Source organism: Dipodomys spectabilis, unplaced genomic scaffold (assembly GCF_019054845.1).
Source record: "Dipodomys spectabilis isolate Male_0828 unplaced genomic scaffold, ASM1905484v1 ptg000385l, whole genome shotgun sequence".
Classification (NCBI taxonomy): domain Eukaryota; kingdom Metazoa; phylum Chordata; class Mammalia; order Rodentia; family Heteromyidae; genus Dipodomys; species Dipodomys spectabilis.
Genome location: NW_024871062.1, coordinates 366,261 through 385,902, shown reverse-complemented (window position 1 = coordinate 385,902; position 19,642 = coordinate 366,261). Strand labels below are relative to the sequence as shown.

General features: G+C 58.9%; 1 protein-coding gene across 1 annotated transcript in view; it reads left to right on the top strand.

The window, feature by feature from the left end:
* Positions 1-19,642, top strand: part of LOC122096680 (fibrosin-1-like protein) — a 50,007-nt gene that overhangs the window by 22,212 nt on the left and 8,153 nt on the right. The window contains exons 5-14 of the mRNA XM_042667272.1: positions 12,119-12,164; positions 12,653-12,939; positions 13,098-13,312; positions 13,949-13,964; positions 14,856-14,906; positions 15,047-15,142; positions 15,680-15,748; positions 15,857-15,886; positions 16,020-16,091; positions 17,654-17,786. Of these exons, the coding sequence (XP_042523206.1) occupies positions 12,119-12,164; positions 12,653-12,939; positions 13,098-13,312; positions 13,949-13,964; positions 14,856-14,906; positions 15,047-15,142; positions 15,680-15,748; positions 15,857-15,886; positions 16,020-16,091; positions 17,654-17,786 (1,015 nt within the window). The remainder of the gene's footprint in view (positions 1-12,118; positions 12,165-12,652; positions 12,940-13,097; positions 13,313-13,948; positions 13,965-14,855; positions 14,907-15,046; positions 15,143-15,679; positions 15,749-15,856; positions 15,887-16,019; positions 16,092-17,653; positions 17,787-19,642) is intronic.

Here is a 19,642-nt window from a genome sequence, read left to right as displayed (position 1 = left end):
GTTGTTGGCAGTGAGCTTTTCCTGCCCTCCCACTAGCTCAGAAATCCACACCTATGGGACGCGCAGTTATAGCTACACTTCTCGCATGGCTGTTGACTGACAGACAGTGCGGTGGACAGGGAGTCCACACCTCAGCCAGGACTCCGGAGAGGCGTCAGCATCCCGGGGCCACTCTGCATCCGTTGCTGGTAGCTCACCTGCTAAGTGGCAGCCTGCAGGAAGTGGGCCCTGCTTCCAATGGCGGCAATAATAGAATCACGGGGCGTTGAGGACACCCAGTTACTAGCTGAGGCCACGGTGGGTTAGGGGCACGTCAGGACCATGAAAGTGGTATAGCCACGAGACGGCCATGTGCTCCCTGCATCCCTCTTTCATTCGGGAACCCACCGTGATGGCACAGAATGATGACAGATGCAGTTATAATGTCAGATGTTGAACTATAGGCTTTGGATAAATGTGCCTCTGAACACCACCCTGAAGTCCCTAAGTGGATTATATATATTTGGTTTGGAAGCCTGATATTTAATATCTGTGTGCTCTGGCGGCTGCCTTTATTTCTCTTGATAATCTATTCCCACTCCACTTCCTTCCCGATTTCTAACCTCATTAAATCTCTCATATCACAGCTACGTTCCTTCCTAAACAAGATTAAAGACAGGCTTGTCCTAGGTTCTGAGTCTGATTTTTCCTGACACCAGGGCAGGGGCTGTGAACAGGGCGCAGGTGGTGCCGGACCCTGCTGTGTTTTAGCTGCTTTGAAGCATCCCTTTGACTCAGGGCCTGAGGTGGTCTCAGGAGTGGCAGGAAATGAAAACTGTTTGTTACCCCGGGATTCTCCATTCTCCTGTGGTTTGGGTGTGTGGGTAGAGGCGCTCCCGGGGAGAGATGCGGCTTGCTGGAACTCGCACCGTGGTCAGAGCCATGCTTGGGCCTTGTGGCGCCTGTCAGATTGAGACCTTCAATAGAGGGCTTGCGTCTGCCCCCGGCCCCCGCTGAAGTGGGGAGAGGGGAGAAAGCCTGGCTGAGCCCTCGGGTTGCTGGGCTGTATGTCTGGCCTTCCATCTATAGAAGGAGCCTGGGGCCTGAAGTGTCAGGCCCAGACTTCAGGCTCAGAACTGTCCACGCCAGCGAAACCAGTACTGGGTAGGTGCATCCTCTCCCCAGCGCTTCCCTGGACGCCTGTCCTTGTCCAGGGATGGTGGAGGCTAGGAAGGCTCCAGGACTTGAGAGCGAGGCCCAGGACTTGGTTGGGGAGGGCACAGCATGATCTGGGATGGCTTTGCGTCCGCCTTTGGCTGTGTCAGATTGCGCTCAGCCTGGCACTGGTGGCCATGTTTTCTGTACTGTAGCGATTTCCAAAGGTGTGGCTATGTGCTGTGTGTGTGCATGTGTCTGTGTGCGTGCGTGTGCACATGGGTGCGTGTCTGCACGTGCATGTGTACATGTGTGCGTGTCTGCGCACACACGTGTCTGTGTCTGTGTGTGCGTGTGTCTGTGTCTGTCTGCGTCTGTGTGTCTATGTCTGTGTGTGTGTGTCTGTCTGTGTCTGTGCCTGTGTGTCTGTGTGTCTGTATCTGCATGTCTGTGTGTCTGTCTGTCTGTCTGCGAGTCTGTGTGTCTGTCTGTGTCTGCATGTGCGTGTATCTGTGTCTCTGTCTGTGTCTGTACGTCTGTCTGTCTGTCTGTGTGTCTGTGTCTGCATGTGTCTGTGTCTGTACATCTGTCTGTGTGTCTGTCTGCGTGTGCGTGTGTCTGTCTGTGTGTCTGTGTCTGCGTGTGCGTGTGTCTTTGTGTGTGTCTGTGTGTGCATGTGTCTGTACGTCTGTCTGTGTCTGTGTCTGCGTGTGTCTGTGTCTGTCTGTCTATGTCTGCGTGTGCGTGTGTCTGTCTGTGTGTCTGTGTCTGCGTGTGTCTGTGTTCGTCTGTCTGTGTCTGTGTCTGCGTGTGCGTGTGTCTGTACCTCTGTCTGTCTGTGTCTGTGTCTGCGTGTGTCTGTGTCTGTACATCTGTCTGTCTGTCTGTGTGTCTGTGTCTGCGTGTGTCTGTCTGTCTGTGTGTGTGTGTGTGTGCGTGGCCTGGTTTCCCCCGGGTCTGGTGCTGTGCCGGGCCCAGCTCCCCTGGGCTCATGGATGGCTGAACCTCCCAGGTTTTCGAGGGCTTCACAGGGGAGGGCGGGCCGGGCGGTCCAGTGCTGTGCTGCGGAGGGGGACCCCGCCCGCCCCGAGGGGCCCCCCTCCCAGTCCACTGCCACCTCCGCTTCTCCCCCCCTCCCGCCTCTCCCCCCCCACCCCCCCCCCCCCGCCAGCGCCTCTCCCCCCGCCTCCCCCCCCCCCCCCGCCGGCCCGCGCCTCTCCCCCCCTCGCCTCTCCCCCCCTCGCCTCTCCCCCCCCCCCCCGCCTCTCCCCCCCCCCCGCCTCTCCCCCCCCCCCCGCCGGCCCGCGCCTCTCACCCCCCCCCCCCGCCTCCCCCCCCCCCGCCGGCCCGCGCCTCTCCCCCCCTCGCCTCCCCCCCCCCGCCTCTTCCCCCCCCCCCCCCGCCGGCCCGCGCCTCTCCCCCCCCCGCCTCTCCCCCCCCCCCCCCGCCGGCCCGCGCCTCTCCCCCCCTGCCTCTCCCCCCCCCCGCCTCTCCCCCCCGCCTCTCCCCCCGCCTCTCCCCCCTCCAACCCCGCCTCTCGCGCCCCCCGCTCCTCCTTCTGGGCGGGACGGGCCGCTTGGGACTCAGTTTCCCGCTGTGTGAGCGGGAGCCCAGGCCGGCGGATCCGCGCCTCGGGGCTGGATTAGTCGGGCCTGCCCGCGCCCGCCCCGCCCGCCCGAGGCCCCGCCCGCCGGAGGCCCCGCAGCCGAGCCGGCCGGCCCCGCGCCCAGCCGCGCTCCGCCGGTCCTCGGGCCGGGCCGAGCCGCTGCGCCGCCCGCGCCCGTGCGGGGCCGGATTGCGGCCGGAGAGCGGGCGATCGCCCGCCGCGCGCGGGACGGGGCGCCAGGTCAGTGCCGCCGCAGGCCGGGAGGGAGGGCGGGCGCCCAGGAGCGGGGAGGGAGGGCGGGAGGGCGGGAGGGGAAGGAGGGAGGGCGGGAGGGCGCCCAGGAGCGGGACGGGAGGGAGGGGAGGGGAGGGGAAGGAGGGAGGGCGGGAGGGCGCCCAGGAGCGGGAAGGGAGGGGAGGGGCGACGGGAGGGGAGGGAGGGGAGGGGAGGGGAGAGCCAGGTACTCAAGAGCGGACAGGAGGGGAGGGGAGGGGAGGGAGGGGAGGGGAGGGCCCCCAGGAGCCCAGGAGCGGATGGGAGGGGAGGGAGGGGAGGGGAGGGAGGGGAGGGGAGGGCCGGGTACTCAAGAGCGGACAGGAAGGGAGGGGAGGGGAGGGAGGGCCCCCGGGAGGGGAGGGGAGGGGAGGGGAGGGGAGGGGAGAGCCAGGTACTCAAGAGCGGACGGGAGGGGAGGGAGGGAGGGAGGGAGGGAGGGAGGGTGGGCCCCCGGAGGCGGGCCCTGGTGTGTCCCCCGCCCCAGGCCAGGACGGGTGGGGTCCCAGTGTCAGCCAGCCCCCTGGGCCCGGTTGGGGCGGGGCGGGGCAGGCTTGGCTGCAGGAACATCTGCCCCCCCCCCCCCACTGGCAACAAGGCCGCTGTGATCCCAGCTGCCCGGGTTGGTGCCCATTCTCCACCTGCTTGCACCAACTACAGGCTGCCGCCTGAGGCCCTGGAAGTAGGTCCAGGAAGTTACCAGCACAAGCCTGGCAGCCCCTAAGGCCCCTGGTCCTTAGGGCCAGCCAGCCGGGCCAGCTCTGCGGTCCTGGCAGGAGGGCGCCCAGCAACGCCCAAGGCCAGCACCAGAAGAGGTGACTGCCTGCTTTTGGAGCCTTCTGGGTGGGGAGGACCACCACTGGCCAGGTGTCCAGGTCTTCACTGGTGAAAACTGGCCCTGCAGGGGTCCAGGGCCCTGGGCAAAGGCCTCTGATGTGGCCAGCCCGAGTCAGTGGGGTGGACAGAGGAGAGTGGGCTTTTCAGGTCCTGCCCGGTGATGGGCAGCACACCTCTCCCTGCCCTCACCTCTGCTTGGCAGGCTCTCTCCTTGTTGTCTTGGAAGCCAGGGCCCCATCTGTGGTTTCCAAGAGCTCAGCGTTGCAGCCTGGAAAGTTGAGCTGAACTCAAAAGAAGGCATGTCTTCCGTGTTGCCCCTGCCCCGGGTGTGGTGGGAGCCAGGCTGCCCTGGAGGCCAGGCACGTGCTGGTACTTGTTAGAGGCAGCTGGACAAAGGCCTCAGACTGGGCTGGGGACTTGGGCCCTCTTCCCCAGACCCCTCTCTGCTGCTGGGCGCCCAGGGAGCAGAGCAGGTACCCTGTGCTTTAGAGGCTGCCTTTTGTGTGGCGTGCTGGCTGTCAGCTCAGGCCGGTGGGCCGGTCTCCTCTGCTTACCCGGAAGCCTCAGAACCCCTCCTCTGGCTAGTGTGCAGATACACTCCCTTGTTGACTGCTGTGATAAGCTGTGATGTGAAACCCTCATTCTCTGGGACCTTCAGGGTCTCCTGTGCAGTCAGCATACGCCAGCGGCTCTGAGACTGTCCACTGCTGCAGATAATGAAGACTGGGCAGCCTTGTTAGAGATGATGGCTGCCATCTCCTAACCCCTTAGGGGCAAAGATGCCCAGCCAGGCTTGTGACAAGGATGATCAAATGATAGGGGCTCTCGGGTCAGGATCCAGGAAGGTCTTGGGTGGGGCTGAGGCCTGGTATGGAACAGGAAACAGAGAGATTGGTGGGTAAACCTTGGATCCAGGGTCTCAGGTTATAAAGCCCTGGCAGCTAGAGATACATTCAGGCTGTGGGCTGAGGTAAGGAGGAGAGTCTGGAGTATTCTCATTTAGGGGTAGCTTGTTCCCGTGCAGCAGCTGTTGTAGGGGAGTTTTGTAAGAGCTAACATCATCCAGATGTTCTCTGGAGCCTGGAGTGACACCAGTCACTCACATGAGGTGGGTCCAGGAATCCTAGGCGTGGGGAGCCCCGGCACACAGACAGCTTGCCCCCGTCCTGGCTCACATCCGATCGTGCCCCTCCTCACTCTCCTCACGGCCCTGAGGAGCATTGATAACCACGGATATGGCCAGAGGGGAATGAAGGCTCCGTCGGGCTGCCTGGACTCCTGCCTCTCCAAGAGCCCAGTGTCCCATCGTCAGGCAGCAGAGGCCTGCCCAGCACATCCTTCTCCTCCTTGGGTCTGAGTTGAGCAGGGGGGTCAGCCACCCCAGCCCTTGGGGTCCTGGGCTCTGCCGCCTCTCCTCAATCCCAGGTTAACTTCAGGTAGGGGCCAAGGGGAGAATTAGAGTTGGTAGAGGGGAGGGTCCCTGTCAAAGAGGATGGCATGAAGCAGGAGGGTCACTAGGCAGCGTGCTGTCAATAGGTGGGTGACCTGGAGACCACTGGAGGGGTCACCTCATCTGAAGTGGAAGTCCCCTCCTCCCTGCAGCAGCCCCTACTTCCCGCTCGGTGGCTGAGATTCACTTTAGATTAGAGCTGGAGATTGGCTGCCTCCTTCTGTGCCATGCCTCCCCTTGGAGAGTGGAGTGAGGACCGCAAGCCACCTACAACTCTGCCCCAGAGCCAAAGCCACAGTAAGTCGCTCAGCATATGTGGCCCCTGTCCAGTGCCCATGTTCTGGTGCTTTTAACTCACCAGTCAGAGAGCAGGAGATGGACCCTGGCTTATCTGCGTTCATAAGTGACCCCAGGGCAGCTCCTGCAAGGGCAGTGCCTGGGCAGGCAGGCAGCTCCTGTGATGTCATGGGTCTGAATCTGATGCCTCTTTACTGTGGCTCAGTCTTACAGGGTGGGTGGAGAGAGTAGGGTAGCAAAATGAGCACTCTCGGGGGCCTGTCACAGTGCCGCCGGTCTGAGCCTCATAGGTCTGTCTGTGGTCTCTCTGGGATTTTTTTTTTTTTTTCGGTCATGGGGCTTGAACTCTGGGCCTGGGCGCTGTCCCTCAGCTTCAGCCATCGCTCTGCCACTTGAGCCACAGCGCCACTTCTGGTTTTCCGTTAGTTCGTTGGAGATAAGAGTCTCATAGCCTTTCCTGCCCAGGCTGGCTTTGAACACAATCCTCAGATCTCAGCCTCCTGAGTAGCTAGGATTACAGGTGTGAGCCACCAGCGCCCGGCTTTTGTCTGGAATTTTTTGACATGGGAGATGAAGCAGGAATGTAGTTAGCTTTCTGGTTTTGTCAAGCAGAAGTGGCGTCCTATGAATGCAGCACCCCAACCCACACCAAGTTCCTGCCTCTCCCTGGGTCTAGCCTTTAAAAAAAAAAACAACCAACTAGAATACAGTAGTTGTATGGGGGTGTGGTTGTGACATCCTATGCATGTAAATGGTGTTAAAATCAGCCTCATACCTCTATCACGCTCCCTGCTCTCACGCCTCCCCTCCTTTTTGTGTTGTTGGTTGTGGGGCTTGAATCCAAGGCCCAGGCAGGCACTGTCCCTGAGCTCTTTTGCTCAGGCTACAGTGCCATATCCAGTTTTTGAGGTTAATTGGAGATAAGAGTCTCATGGGGACTTTTCCGCCTGGGCTGGCTTCAGACCATGCTCCTCGGATCTCAGCCCGCTGAGTAGCTAGGATGACAGGTGTGAGCCCCTTTTTTGTTATTACAGTGGTGATGTACAGAGGGGTAACAGTTACGCGCGTCAGGCAGAGTTCATTTCCTTTCATACCGCGTGACCTGTGTCCTCATCCTCTGCCAGTCCCTCCCTCCCATCTACCCACGGGTTGTTTTTGTCACTTGCTCCCCTTTTCCCCTCCTCCCAAAGATATACAAACGAATACACAGCCTACAAGGTAAAGAAGACAATCATCAAAAACAAAAAGTCTTTTGTTGCCCTTTCTTGGGAGTTCGCTTCGTCTGCATATTATTTTATGAAAAGGCGCGTAGGCATTGCACGTTTGTGCTTCTCTCCTGAGAGTGTCCTCTGTTGGTCTCACTGTAGGTATCTGGAATCCTGTGTAGTTTGTCATATCCATGTAGGTTTTAGATCTAACTTGGGAATATCAGAGAGAACATGCACCATTTGTCCCTCTGGTCTGGTCTTTCCTCACTTAACATGATTTGTTCTAGTTCCATCCATTTCCCTGCAAATAACATTACTTTATTCTTTCCTTTGTTTTTTTGGTCGGTCATGGGGTTTGAACTCTCCTCAGCTCAAGGCTAGCGCTCTACCACTTGAGCCACAGCGCCACTTCCAGCTTTTTTTGTTTATGTGGTGCTGAGGAATCGAACCCAGGGCCTCATGCATGCAAGGCAAGCACTCTACCACTGAGCCACCTTCCCAGCCCCCTATTTTATTCTTTCTAATGGCTGTGTAAAATTCCATTGTATATAGGTACCTCAGTTTTTGGATCCACTCATATATATGTGCTGTTTCCATATCTTGGCTATTGTGAATACTTTCCCCCTTCTTAAAAACTATTTCAGCAGGTTTCCTTCATGTATGTATTTAGCCTGTCCTGGAGCTTGAACTCAGGGCCTGGATGCTGTCCCTGAGCCTCTTTGTGCGTCAGGCTGGTGCTCTAGTTTATTGGAAATAAGAGTCTCATGGATTTCCCTGCCCCGGTGGCTTCAAACCATGGTCCTCAGACTTCAGTGTCCTGAGTAGCAAGGAGTACAGGCATGAGCTACCAAGACCTGGCTTTGTCCTTTTGTTCTTATATATGAGATTAAACTACATGGGCCATTTTCATCCTCGTTCCTGTTCCCTGCCCCACCCCCCACCCCATCCTCAACATCGCCTGACTCAGCTTCAGTGTGTACCAGCACACTCGCTGCCCCAGGTCTCATCTGGATCCTCCTTCTGTTCTTGTCTTTGCACCACACCTTTTTGTTGCTTTTCCGGGCTGTAATTTGCTATCCAGCCCGCTCTGGATGCCCTTCACTCCCTGGAGTGCTGGGAACGCCTCACATGGCCCCTCGCCCTCTTTTCCTGGGGCGTTGGCTCTTGTTGGGGCTCACCCCTATCGTGTGTGCATAGCTCTTCCCGGTCATGGGGATCAGGGCCCACTGTGGGCCTTAGCATGTTGTCCATCCTCGCTCCCTGGACGCTTGTGCTCTGGCCTAGCTACAGGGTAGCCCTGTGCCAGGCCCCTCCGAGGATTTGTGGAAAACTGTCCACATAGGGCTGGTCACTTGTGGATTCCAACACTGTCTGGGTGAGGCCAGCTGGAGTGCAGCAGAGGCGGTGCAAAGGCCCCTGCAGTGTCCTCCTTCCCAGCCTCCAGACCCAAGCTGAGCTGTCTACCCCAGTGACCGGCATCCCTGCTGAGGCTGGTGGCTACTTTTGCTATTACTGTATTTTGCTTTTATAAACAATAACTGCATTCATTCTCCTTCCTGTTTTGTTGTTGTTGTTGTTGTTGTTGGTTTGGGGACCTGAACTCTGGGCCTGAAGAGCTGTCCCTCAGCTCTTCAGCTCAAGGCTAGCCCTCTACCACTTGAGCCACAGCACCATTTCCGGCTTTTTCTGTTTATGTGGTGCTGAGGAATCGAACCCAGGGCCTCTGGCTTGCAAGGCAAGCGCTCTGCCACTGAGCCACCTTCCCAGCCCTCCTTCATACAATGAGAGTGGGAGCTCTGTCTCTGGTGAGCTCTCAGGCCCCACCGCTGCCCTTCTACCAGGTAGACTACTCCCTCCCCCAGCCCTTCCCTGTACTGACACGGACACACGCACACAGAATCGTGCACTCCCATATATGTAAACACATTAGCGCATGTTTGCACATGTTCCCACACGTGTACACATGCAGATGATTGTGCTTTTGTTACGTATGTGCCTTATAAGCATGTACCCATGTGCACATCTATCCACAGGCACTGTGTGTTGTCCTGGAGATCTGTCTAGCAGGCATGTAGCAGTGGAGTGGACCTGGAAATTTCTACTCAGTGGAAGAAGATAGGCTACAGGACAACAGGAAAGGCAGAGACAGTCCTGGACTATGGCTAAGGGAATCACAGGGTCAAATGTAAAATCTAGAAAGTGTGTGTGTGTGGCTGTGTGGCTGTGTGGCTGTGTGGGAGTGTGTCAGAATCTTACTTTGTGGCCCAGGCCGGCCTTGAACTCCATCTTGTCTCTGCCTTTTAAGCGTGTGTACCTAGTTTAGAGTCTATTTGAGGAGTGATGAAAAGGTTCTTACTGTTTATCGTGATGGACCACTGCTCCATGAGTGTCCCAACTTGCAGGAATTGTGTGTATGCTTTACTAGGTGTATTATATGGCATGTGGAGTTTTACTCTGACTTGATCTACCCAGGCTACCATAGTCAAATGCCCACAGGCTGGGCCCCTGTTCTCTCCTGCTTGGCGAGAAGTCCAAGCTGAGCACCAGGCATGCCTGCGTGCACCGCCTCCTGGTCCACAGAGAGCAAGAGCAGCCGGCTGGGCTTCCGTTCAAGGGCACTCACCTGTTCACCTAGGCGCCACCTCCTCTCTGAACCATCACTTTAGAGACTGAGTTTCAACATAGGTTTTCAGGGACACATTGAGTCCAAAACTCAAGGAAGCTGTTTAGCAGGAAGAAAGATTATTAGGGCCACTCTTAGTTAGCTAATTCTCTAAAACTGCCCACCCCTCCAGAGTTCCAGGTCCTCCACACCTTTGCATGCCACAAAACTGCTGTGGATACTCTGCCAACTGTGGGGAGGGGCGTCCTCTAGAGAGATGGAGAAGAGCAGAGCCTGGTCCTCATGGAGGGTGCTCTAGAGAGATGGAGCAGAGCAGAGCCTGGTCCTCATGGAGGGTTCTCTAGAGAGATGGAGAAGAGCCTGGTCCTCATGGAGGGTGCTCTAGAGAGATGGAGAAGAGCAGAGCCTGGTCCTCATGGAGGGTGCTCAAGAGAGATGGAGAAGAGCAGAGCCTGGTCCTCATGGAGGGTGCTCTAGAGAGATGGAGCAGAGCAGAGCCTGGTCCTCATGGAGGGTGCTCTAGAGAGATGGAGAAGAGCAGAGCCTGGTCCTCATGGAGGGTGCTCTAGAGAGATGGAGCAGAGCAGAGCCTGGTCCTCATGGAGGGTTCTCTAGAGAGATGGAGAAGAGCAGAGCCTGGTCCTCATGGAGGGTGCTCTAGAGAGATGGAGAGAGCCTGGTCCTCATGGAGGGTGCTCTAGAGAGATGGAGCAGAGCAGAGCCTGGTCCTCATGGAGGGTGCTCTAGAGAGATGGAGAAGAGCAGAGCCTGGTCCTCATGGAGGGTGCTCTAGAGAGATGGAGCAGAGCAGAGCCTGGTCCTCATGGAGGGTGCTCTAGAGAGATGGAGAAGAGCAGAGCCTGGTCCTCATGGAGGGTGCTCTAGAGAGATGGAGCAGAGCAGAGCCTGGTCCTCATGGAGGGTGCTCTAGAGAGATGGAGAAGAGCAGAGCCTGGTCCTCATGGAGGGTGCTCTAGAGAGATGGAGCAGAGCAGAGCCTGGTCCTCATGGAGGGTGCTCTAGAGAGATGGAGAAGAGCAGAGCCTGGTCCTCATGGAGGGTGCTCTAGAGAGATGGAGAAGAGCAGAGCCTGGTCCTCATGGAGGGTGCTCTAGAGAGATGGAGAAGAGCCTGGTCCTCATGGAGGGTGCTCTAGAGAGATGGAGAGAGCCTGGTCCTCATGGAGGGTGCTCTAGAGAGATGGAGCAGAGCAGAGCCTGGTCCTCATGGAGGGTGCTCTAGAGAGATGGAGAAGAGCCTGGTCCTCATGGAGGGTGCTCTAGAGAGATGGAGAAGAGCAGAGCCTGGTCCTCATGGAGGGTGCTCTAGAGAGATGGAGAAGAGCAGAGCCTGGTCCTCATGGAGGGTGCTCTAGAGAGATGGAGCAGAGCAGAGCCTGGTCCTCATGGAGGGTGCTCTAGAGAGATGGAGAAGAGCAGAGCCTGGTCCTCATGGAGGGTTCTCTAGAGAGATGGAGAAGAGCAGAGCCTGGTCCTCATGGAGGGTGCTCTAGAGAGATGGAGAAGAGCAGAGCCTGGTCCTCATGGAGGGTTCTCTAGAGAGATGGAGAAGAGCAGAGCCTGGTCCTCATGGAGGGTGCTCTAGAGAGATGGAGCAGAGCAGAGCCTGGTCCTCATGGAGGGTGCTCTAGAGAGATGGAGAAGAGCAGAGCCTGGTCCTCATGGAGGGTGCTCTAGAGAGATGGAGAAGAGCGGAGCCTGGTCCTCATGGAGGGTGCTCTAGAGAGATGGAGCAGAGCAGAGCCTGGTCCTCATGGAGGGTGCTCTAGAGAGATGGAGAGAGCCTGGTCCTCATGGAGGGTGCTCTAGAGAGATGGAGCAGAGCAGAGCCTGGTCCTCATGGAGGGTGCTCTAGAGAGATGGAGAAGAGCCTGGTCCTCATGGAGGGTGCTCTAGAGAGATGGAGCAGAGCAGAGCCTGGTCCTCATGGAGGGTTCTCTAGAGAGATGGAGAAGAGCCTGGTCCTCATGGAGGGTGCTCTAGAGAGATGGAGAAGAGCAGAGCCTGGTCCTCATGGAGGGTGCTCTAGAGAGATGGAGAAGAGCAGAGCCTGGTCCTCATGGAGGGTGCTCTAGAGAGATGGAGAAGAGCAGAGCCTGGTCCTCATGGAGGGTGCTCTAGAGAGATGGAGCAGAGCAGTCATGGCAGGCCCTATGGAGTGTGGTAAGGTTCACACCCCTGAGAACATGCATACCTGTATGCCAGGCCATCTCAGTACAGTGCTGGGAATGTGACCCACCTGGACCTTAGCTGGTCCAGGTTAGAGAATAACGTGGCACAGGGTGGATGGGCACCTCTTTGACCTGTCAGGTGGCTCTTTGACCCTTGCTAACTTGCCATGTCAGTGTCCTGGTCAGGCGAGAGACTCAGGCAGTGTTTTTCCTCTTCTGCCCCTAGCCTGCCAGGGTTCAGGCCCCGGGCACAGAGGTGGGCCACGCGCTGGGCAGTGACGTTCTCAGCTCAGACTGTGCCCTCCAAACGTCTCCACACTTGAGGAAGATTGGTGCTCTGAGCAGAGAAGACCCCATCTGCCACCTTGGTGAAGATACACAGCCCCAGACCTGAGCCTGTTCTCCCTTGGGGAGCATGCACGAGGCTCTTGGGGTCCAGCCACCACAACGTGGGTTGTGGGTATCGGTCACCCCAGCCCCACCTCTTTTATCTTCCCAGGCATCAGTGGGCTCCGAGAAGCTCTTTGCCCCAGTAGCAGACAGAGGTGAGTACATCCCTGACCAGCTCCTGGTCTCTGGCTCTACAGTCTGGCAGGAAGGCAGAGATGGAGCAGCCGGAAACTTAGGAGGGTCTTCTATGGGCAGGGCAAAGGAGAGCAGGAACAACATAAGGGAGCAGCTTCTCTTAACCACCTGGAGGCTTCTAGAAAGAGGAGGTAGGGTCTTAGAAACCAAGGAGATGAGCCGAGGGCAGGCAGGTACCAATCACTGACATACCTTGGTCGTATCTGTAATGTGGGTTTACAGCTGTACAAACCCTGCGATTCTGTGGGGCCTAGAGCGCCCCGGAGGCCCTGGCTGTGCATCCTTGCATAAAGCACAAGGCTTCTGGGGAAGATGGCGGTGTGACCACAGGAACCCCAGTGGGCTGCCAGGAGTATTGGTGGGCTTGGGCACTCAGGGGGCCAACCCAAGAGTACACCTGCCTCATCCCTGCCCTCCCTCTGCAGGTCCAGCAAGGGGTGAGGAGTCTGAGGCCAAGGCGGGAGCAGCGCCCAAAGTGTCTGGCCTGGAGCGAAGCCGCGAGCTCAGCGCAGACCCCTTCCTGCTGCCTGCGGCACCCCTGGGGCCTCTGCCCACCGCCCAGGCCGGCCCCCTGGTGAAGAGGGAGTCGCCCGCGGTGGCCCTCCACGGCCCGCAGCCCCAGTCCATAGCCCCGCAGCCCCGGGGCTCCCTCCCAACGCACGTGCCTCCCTCCCTGGGCGCCTTCTCCGGTCCCGGCCAGGTGGTGCCCGGCGGCCTCCATTTGCACAGCCTCAGGTGGGGAGAGGGCCTGGTCCTGGGTGGGAAGAGGCGGTGTGCCCGTGGGTGGGGGCAGGCAGGGAAAAGGCCTGCGGCACTGTGATGGAGGGAGAGGGAAGGCCTGAGGCCCGGGACCGGGGCCGGCCAGTCACCTTGAGCCCTGTGTCCCTCCGCAGGAGCAGCACAGGCAGTGGGGGTCCCCCGGGCCTGGCCAAGCACGTGTCACTGTCGCCGCTCGGGCCCCGCCCCCACCTCTCTACCTCACACCTGGCGCTCCGGTCCCAGGTGCAGCACCAGCACCACGCAGCGGCCATGTTCGCCGCCCCCCCAGCACTGCCCCCACCCCCAGCGCCTCCCACCAGCAGCCTGGTCATCCCAGGACACCCAGCCGGTAGGTGTCAGAGCCAGGAATCCGCTCCCCTGGGGCAGGGAGCGGAGCCCCTGGGAGGCCCTTAGTCTGAGCTGCTACCCACTCAGTCCTTCTTGGGGCGGCAGCAGGCAGCCCTCCACCGTGCAGCGGCCCTCCCTCCTCCCGTCGGGCGGCCTGCAGGGCTCTGCGCCCCCTCCCGCCTGTGACTGACTCTCCCCCCCCTAGTCCCCCCCCCCCGTGCCCCAGGGTGGTGCCCGCTGGGGTGTAGGACTAGTCCCGAGGGATTTCTCCCTTAGCCCCGAGAATCAGCCTGGGGAGACTGCCTGTGACAGGGACTCCGGGGCGCGTCCACTCCAACCCTCCAGAGCCCTTCCATGGAAGCAGAGGGACCCAGGGGCGGGGCTCACCAACTTCTCTCTTGCCTCTAGATGCCAGCCTGTTGATCTCATTCAACCAGCCAATCATGTATTGCCAGCCTCATTCGGGGATTCTGATTGGTACTTGGTCACAGGCTCCTCTCTTCCCTCCACCCTTGGGCCCGCACATAGGGAGCGGCCACCACGGCTTGGCCTGCCGAGTCCAGGTGACTATCCGCCTCGCCCGCCGGGAGCCCGCGGCCAACGTGCCTCTCTGTCTCTCTCTCTTTTTCTCTTGTAGATCACGAGCTGCTCAGGCAAGAGCTGAACACGCGGTTTCTGGTGCAGAGTGCGGAGCGGCCTGGCGCCTCCCTGGGCGGGGGGGCTCTGCTGCGGGCCGAGTTTCACCAGCACCAGCACACACACCAGCACACACACCAGCACACACACCAGCACCAACACACATTCGCCCCTTTCCCCGGGCTGCCCCCGACGCCGCTGGTGCCGCCGGCCGCACCCCCGCCGGTGCGTAGGCCCACGTGCCAGCAGGGGCGGGGCGGGACCGCAGCAGGCACACACAGACTCACACGCGCAGGCACGGGGAGCACACGCGAGGTGGGGCGCCCCCCCCCGTGGGTCTGTGTCCAGACTCCCTCCCTCCCCCCCCCCCCGGGGCCCTCCAGCCGGGGTGCCAGACCATCGGAGCTGTCCTGTGCTTGGACAGATGCCCGTGTCCACAGGTGGGGCCGGCTGCCCCCTTGCTGAGTCCCCAGCATGTACCTGCAGCCGGACACCAAGTCTGGAAGCCACACAAACTGGGCTTGAACCACCCCCATGTGCCAGGGGTTCACCCCCACTTCTGAGCAGCTGCTGTGAGGGGCCGTATCCTCGGTCGGCAGCCTGGGTGCATCCTGTAGCTTGTTCCCAGCCAGCACTTTAGGCCTTCCACTGCCCGTGACCTCAGCTGCCCTCTCCTGGGGCCTTGAAGGCTACCCGGCAGTAGGGACTGTGGAGAGGAGGACACCCCACCCCGGGGCATAGCTCACAGCTAGGGGCCAGTACTCCAGCCTGGAGACAGCTGGACATAGGCTGTCTACTTTAGAAGGCACAGCGCCCATGCAGGCTGCTGCCCAGTGGGTGGGTGAGGGGCCCACGGAGGGTGGACAGCAGGTACGTGAAGCCTCACCTCATCTTTTTTTCCCTTGCAGTTTGATAAGTTCTCACCCAAGCTGGACAACCCCTACTTCCGACATTCCAACGTGAGTAACCCTGTGCTTGGGCCCTGCTGGGGGGCGGGGAAGCTGCCCCTGGGCTCTGCCACCTCCTGGGTGTGGGGTGGGGTCAGGAGGCCTCCACGGGCCAGGAGCCCTCTGCCCAGAATGCTCTCTCTTTTTTGCAGCTCTTCCCGCCCTTCCCTCCCACTGGCCCAGGGCTGCCTGCCCTGCTTGCACACTCTGGCCCCTTTGGGTCCCTGCAGGGTGCTTTTCAGCCCAAGGTACAGGTGCTGGGGGTCCAGGGCGGGGCTCACGTGGGAGGAGGGCTAGGGACGCAGCACCAGCCCATCCTGGAGCTCAGATGTGTGGCTGCCAGGCAGGAGCCTGTCTACAGTCTGCTGCACTGTTTCTGAGCAGGGCAGGGTCCGAAGCATGTACCTGAGAAGACGGCCAGGTGGCACAGTGCCATTGCCGGGCCCTGGCGGGAAGGAGCGGAAGAGCCAGGGTGCTGGGCAGGAGGGGCCACAGCCTCTCCCGCACAGCCTGGGGGCCCGCCTCCCTTCAGCTCTCTCCAGGGCTCCAGGGAAGAGGACTAAGCCTCACATGGGCCATACTCCCTATGGCATCAGTACCGGGAGCCCCTTATCTGCCTGGGCAGAGGCCCCCTGGGCGAGCGGCCAGGCCACAGCATGGAGGACCCCACGGGAAGGCCTGGGCCCAGCCCGGAACCAGGAAGCTCCGGCTCCTGGCCTGGCGCTTAACTCCTCCCTCAGCAGAGGGGTTACTCACCCCCTCTTCCTCTCTGCTTGCCTCCTCAGACTTCAAACCCCATCGAGGTAACAGGCCGGGCCAGTGCAGTTCACACTCTGCTACAGAAAGCCCCTGGGGTAGGTGTCCCCAGTCATGCACCCCTGCCCCCTGCAGCCCTCCAGCGCCCCTGCACCTGTCCTGCTGCACAGCCTAGATGTGACCACTGCTCTCTCTGTCGACCACAGGTGTCCGACCCATACCGGACAGCAGTCAGGGTAAGTGTGCTCACCTGGGGAAATCACACTGGACCCTCCTGGTTGGCCTTGGGTGGCTGTGATGGCAGGACTCGGGAAGGAAAGGGCTGGGAGAGGCGCTGGCCCCACTGAGCACACCCCGGTCCTGTCGTAGAAACCAGGGAAGTGGTGTGCCGTGCACGTGCAGATCGCCTGGCAGATCTACCACCACCAGCAGAAGATGAAGGTGAGGCTAGGCCAGGTGGGCACACCGCTAGGGTCTCTCCAGTGGGACCATCTGGGAGGCTCCAGCCAGCATCCTGAGGCCATAGCAGGCAGCGCGTGGGACCGCCTGCCTGCAGCCTGGCTGGAGCCTTGCGCAGAGTGGTGGAGGTCAGGAGTGAGCTGGTGTGTTCACACGTGTCTACCCAGGTGTCTTGTTTGAGGCAGGCAGTTGGGGTGGGGTGGAGGGTAGGGAGACCCCTTCCAGGAGGCTAGCATGACCGTTGGGACCCCCGGCCCTGTTTTCACGATGGTCCTGTGGTTCTCGGAGCCTCTGGGTGCATCTCCTGCATGGTATGTCCTAAGTGCACTTTGAAAAGTCGGTGGAAAGGGATTTGTCACAGAGTACTGTCTGCATATGCAAGGTGGAGGGCTCCCTCAGGGGGCTGGGGTTATTGCCTGACTACGTCTCTAGTGATGGCAGTGGGGGAGTAGCCGTGGCCATCTCCCGAGATGGGGAATGGGCTGCACAGCCCTCCGGCCTGACCCCCACTTCCTCACGGCCTTCCCCAAGCTGCAGGGCCTCGCAGCCAGCCCCGGGGACAGCTGGTGCACCTGCCAGCACCAGCCGGTGCGGCTGCCAGAGCGGTCGTCTCCGTTTTACTTAATCTTAATAAATTCAGCTTTTAAAACACAACTGTGTCCTTGAAAAAATCAATTATTTGGAACAACAGGCCTGTGCATGTACATTTTCAACTGAATTTTACAAAATCTAAGTTCAGGTAGACTTTTTCATGATCAGTACTTCCAAATTAAGGTCCTAAACATAAGGCACATCCTTATGTTATAAAAAAAAAAAAAAACATTTCACAGGTAATAGAAAAGGGCAGGCATGTTGGCTCATGTCTGTAATCCTGTTTGGGAGGCAGAGATCAGGAGGATGGTGGTTTGAGACCAGCCCAGGCAAGACGTGGCACCCCATCTCAACAAAAAGGCTGAGCATGGTGGTGCACATCGATTATCCCCACTCTGTGGGGGGCCTAAGTAGGAGGACCTGTCAGGAACTAGGCCTGGGCATAAACATGGGACCCCACTTAAAAGTAACGAAAGCAGAGTGGCCTGGCACGTGCTAGGCCCTGCATTTGAACAGAGTGGAGTGGGAAATACCTCATTATTGGCTTTCCATTTTGTTCTTATGGTAACATTTGAGCTTTCTGTTCTTTTTTTTCCGTTTTTTTTTTTCTTTGCCATCAGTCGTGAGGCTTGAACTCAGGGCCTGGGCACCGTCCCTGAGCTCTTTTTGCTCAAGGCTAGTGCTCTACCACCTTGAGCCACAGCTCTATTTCCAGTTTTTTAGTGATTAAGAGAGTCACAGGGACTTTTCTGCCAGGGCTGGCTTCAAACCACAATCCTCCGATCTCAGCCTCCTGAGAGTGAGTAGCTAGGGTTGCAGGCGTGAGCCCCTGGCACCAGCTGGAGCTCTCTTCTTCCGACCATCAGCCCCCTGAGCCCCCTGTGAGCCCTGGCCAGGGCCCCCGAGGTGGGCCGGCCTCCGCAGGTGGTCCCTGCCCATGCTCTGTCCCTCAGCAGATGCAGCTGGACCCTCCCAAGCTGGAGGTGGGCGCAAAGCTGGACCTGTTCAGCAGGCCCCCAGCGCCAGGCATGCTCTCGGGGTTCCATTACCCACAGGACTTGGCCCGGCCCCTCTTCTCCGGCACAGGTAAGACCTCTCCTAGGGCAGCCTCCAAAGATAGCTTTCCTTTTAGTACAGGGAGCGGTTCCCCATACACCCCTCTCACAGAAACATGTGCTGTCCTCTCAGTGATAGAGCAGTTAGCAGAGGGGAGGGGAAGGCAGAGGCAGAGGGAGAGGCGGTGGGGGTAGACGCCCTGTCGAAGGTTAGGGGCAGGCACCCGCCCGGCATGCTCAGCGTGAACACTAGAGGGCGCTGTGCGGACCAGGTGTGGGCACTGTTCCTCAGCCATGGGTGTGGTGGGAACCTCCTGAAACCCAGAATCTGAGCCTGCGTCTCCCAGAGGAGACATCTCCCTCGGGCCTTGCCGGCCAGATTCTGCACCTGCCCTTTCTACAGGAGCCCTCTTCCACAGTCGGGTCCCTAACCCAAGGCCTGACCCACGTCTGTCCCCACATCTCCCTTGCTCAGGCTTCCCAGCTGGCGGCTCTCTGCTGCCAGATCAGATAGACAGTACACAGGATGTAGGCAGGTGTATCTGTTCACTGGACTGATGCATGCTGGCCCCTCTTAGCTCTCTCCCACAGAGAGCAGGAGTATTCCCTGCAGCCTGGCTCAGGCCCAGGACACCTCCCAGTGCTCTACCAGGTGTCCTGTTCTGCAGCTGCCTTACTCCATCTCTGACAACTGCCTCCTTCTAGCTACCACGTCCCTTGTGCCACTTTGCTTTCCCGCAAGAACTTGAACCCACCTCCTAGAGTCACTAAAAACTCAGGGTTCTTACTGGGACTGGGTTGAACATATATATGGACTTGAATTTATCTTCCTCGAATGTCTTCCTACCTGTAAGCCCAAGCCCCAGCTACACAAGTAAACTTAAGTCACGGAAGAAGAGAAGAACCCCAGAGTAGGACTGGAAATTGAAGTCTTTAGTGGATTGTTGCTAGAAAGCAAAGGTGCATGTCGATTTTGAGGGAAGTGTAGCTGTCTCTCTCCTGTACTTCCCAGCCTTGCTAACCCTGATCCCTACAGTGTACAAACCTTCTCTCAGCCTGAGAGACCCAGTAACCCTTAAAAAAGAAAAAGCTGAGCCGGGCGCCAGTGGCTCACGCCTGTAATCCTAGCTACTCAAGAGGCTGAGATCTGAGGATCGCGGTTCAAAGCCAGCCCGGGCAGGAAAGACCGTGAGACTCCTATCTCCAATAAACCACTAGAAAACCGGAAGTGGTGCTGTAGCTCAAGTGGTAGAGCGCTCGCCTTGAGCTGAAGAGCTGAGGGACAGCGCCCAGGCCCAGAGTTCAAGCCCCATGACCGACCAAAAAAAAAGAAAAAGCTTTGTGAATCTGCATGTCACCCTAGTGAGGGGCCATGCGAGTCCTCTCTACCACCCCAGTGTTCCTGTCCATGTGCTTTGTTTCCTTGCTACAGTCTGGTCTAACTGGAGGGGGAGCTCAGCCATTCTCACTGTGTGCACTGATGCTTATCTCTGGATTGATGATAGGCTGGGTAGGCTGTGCCCATGGCTAGTTGGGGAGTATGGGGACACATCCCGTGGGTGCCCTGTGCAGAGCGAACCTCTGCCATGGGCGTGCGTGGCGAGAGCCTTCCTCCTGACCTGCGGAACACGCGCCCCATGTGCGGATGGACTCAGGCCAGTAGCCCCAGCACTACTCTCCATACTTGGTTCTGGGTGCCTCAGCGATTGGTCAGCACGGTTGCCATTGGGGACCCTTGTGGGCTGGACCCTGTGTACAGGGTCTCTCAAACAAGACAGACATGTTGCACACACAAGACCAGGATCCAAGATCGGGCCCTTGCCTTGAGTAGCCAGGATCATTTCTGGCTGGTGGGCTAAAAGCTCCGGTTACTGGCCTTAGGAGCAG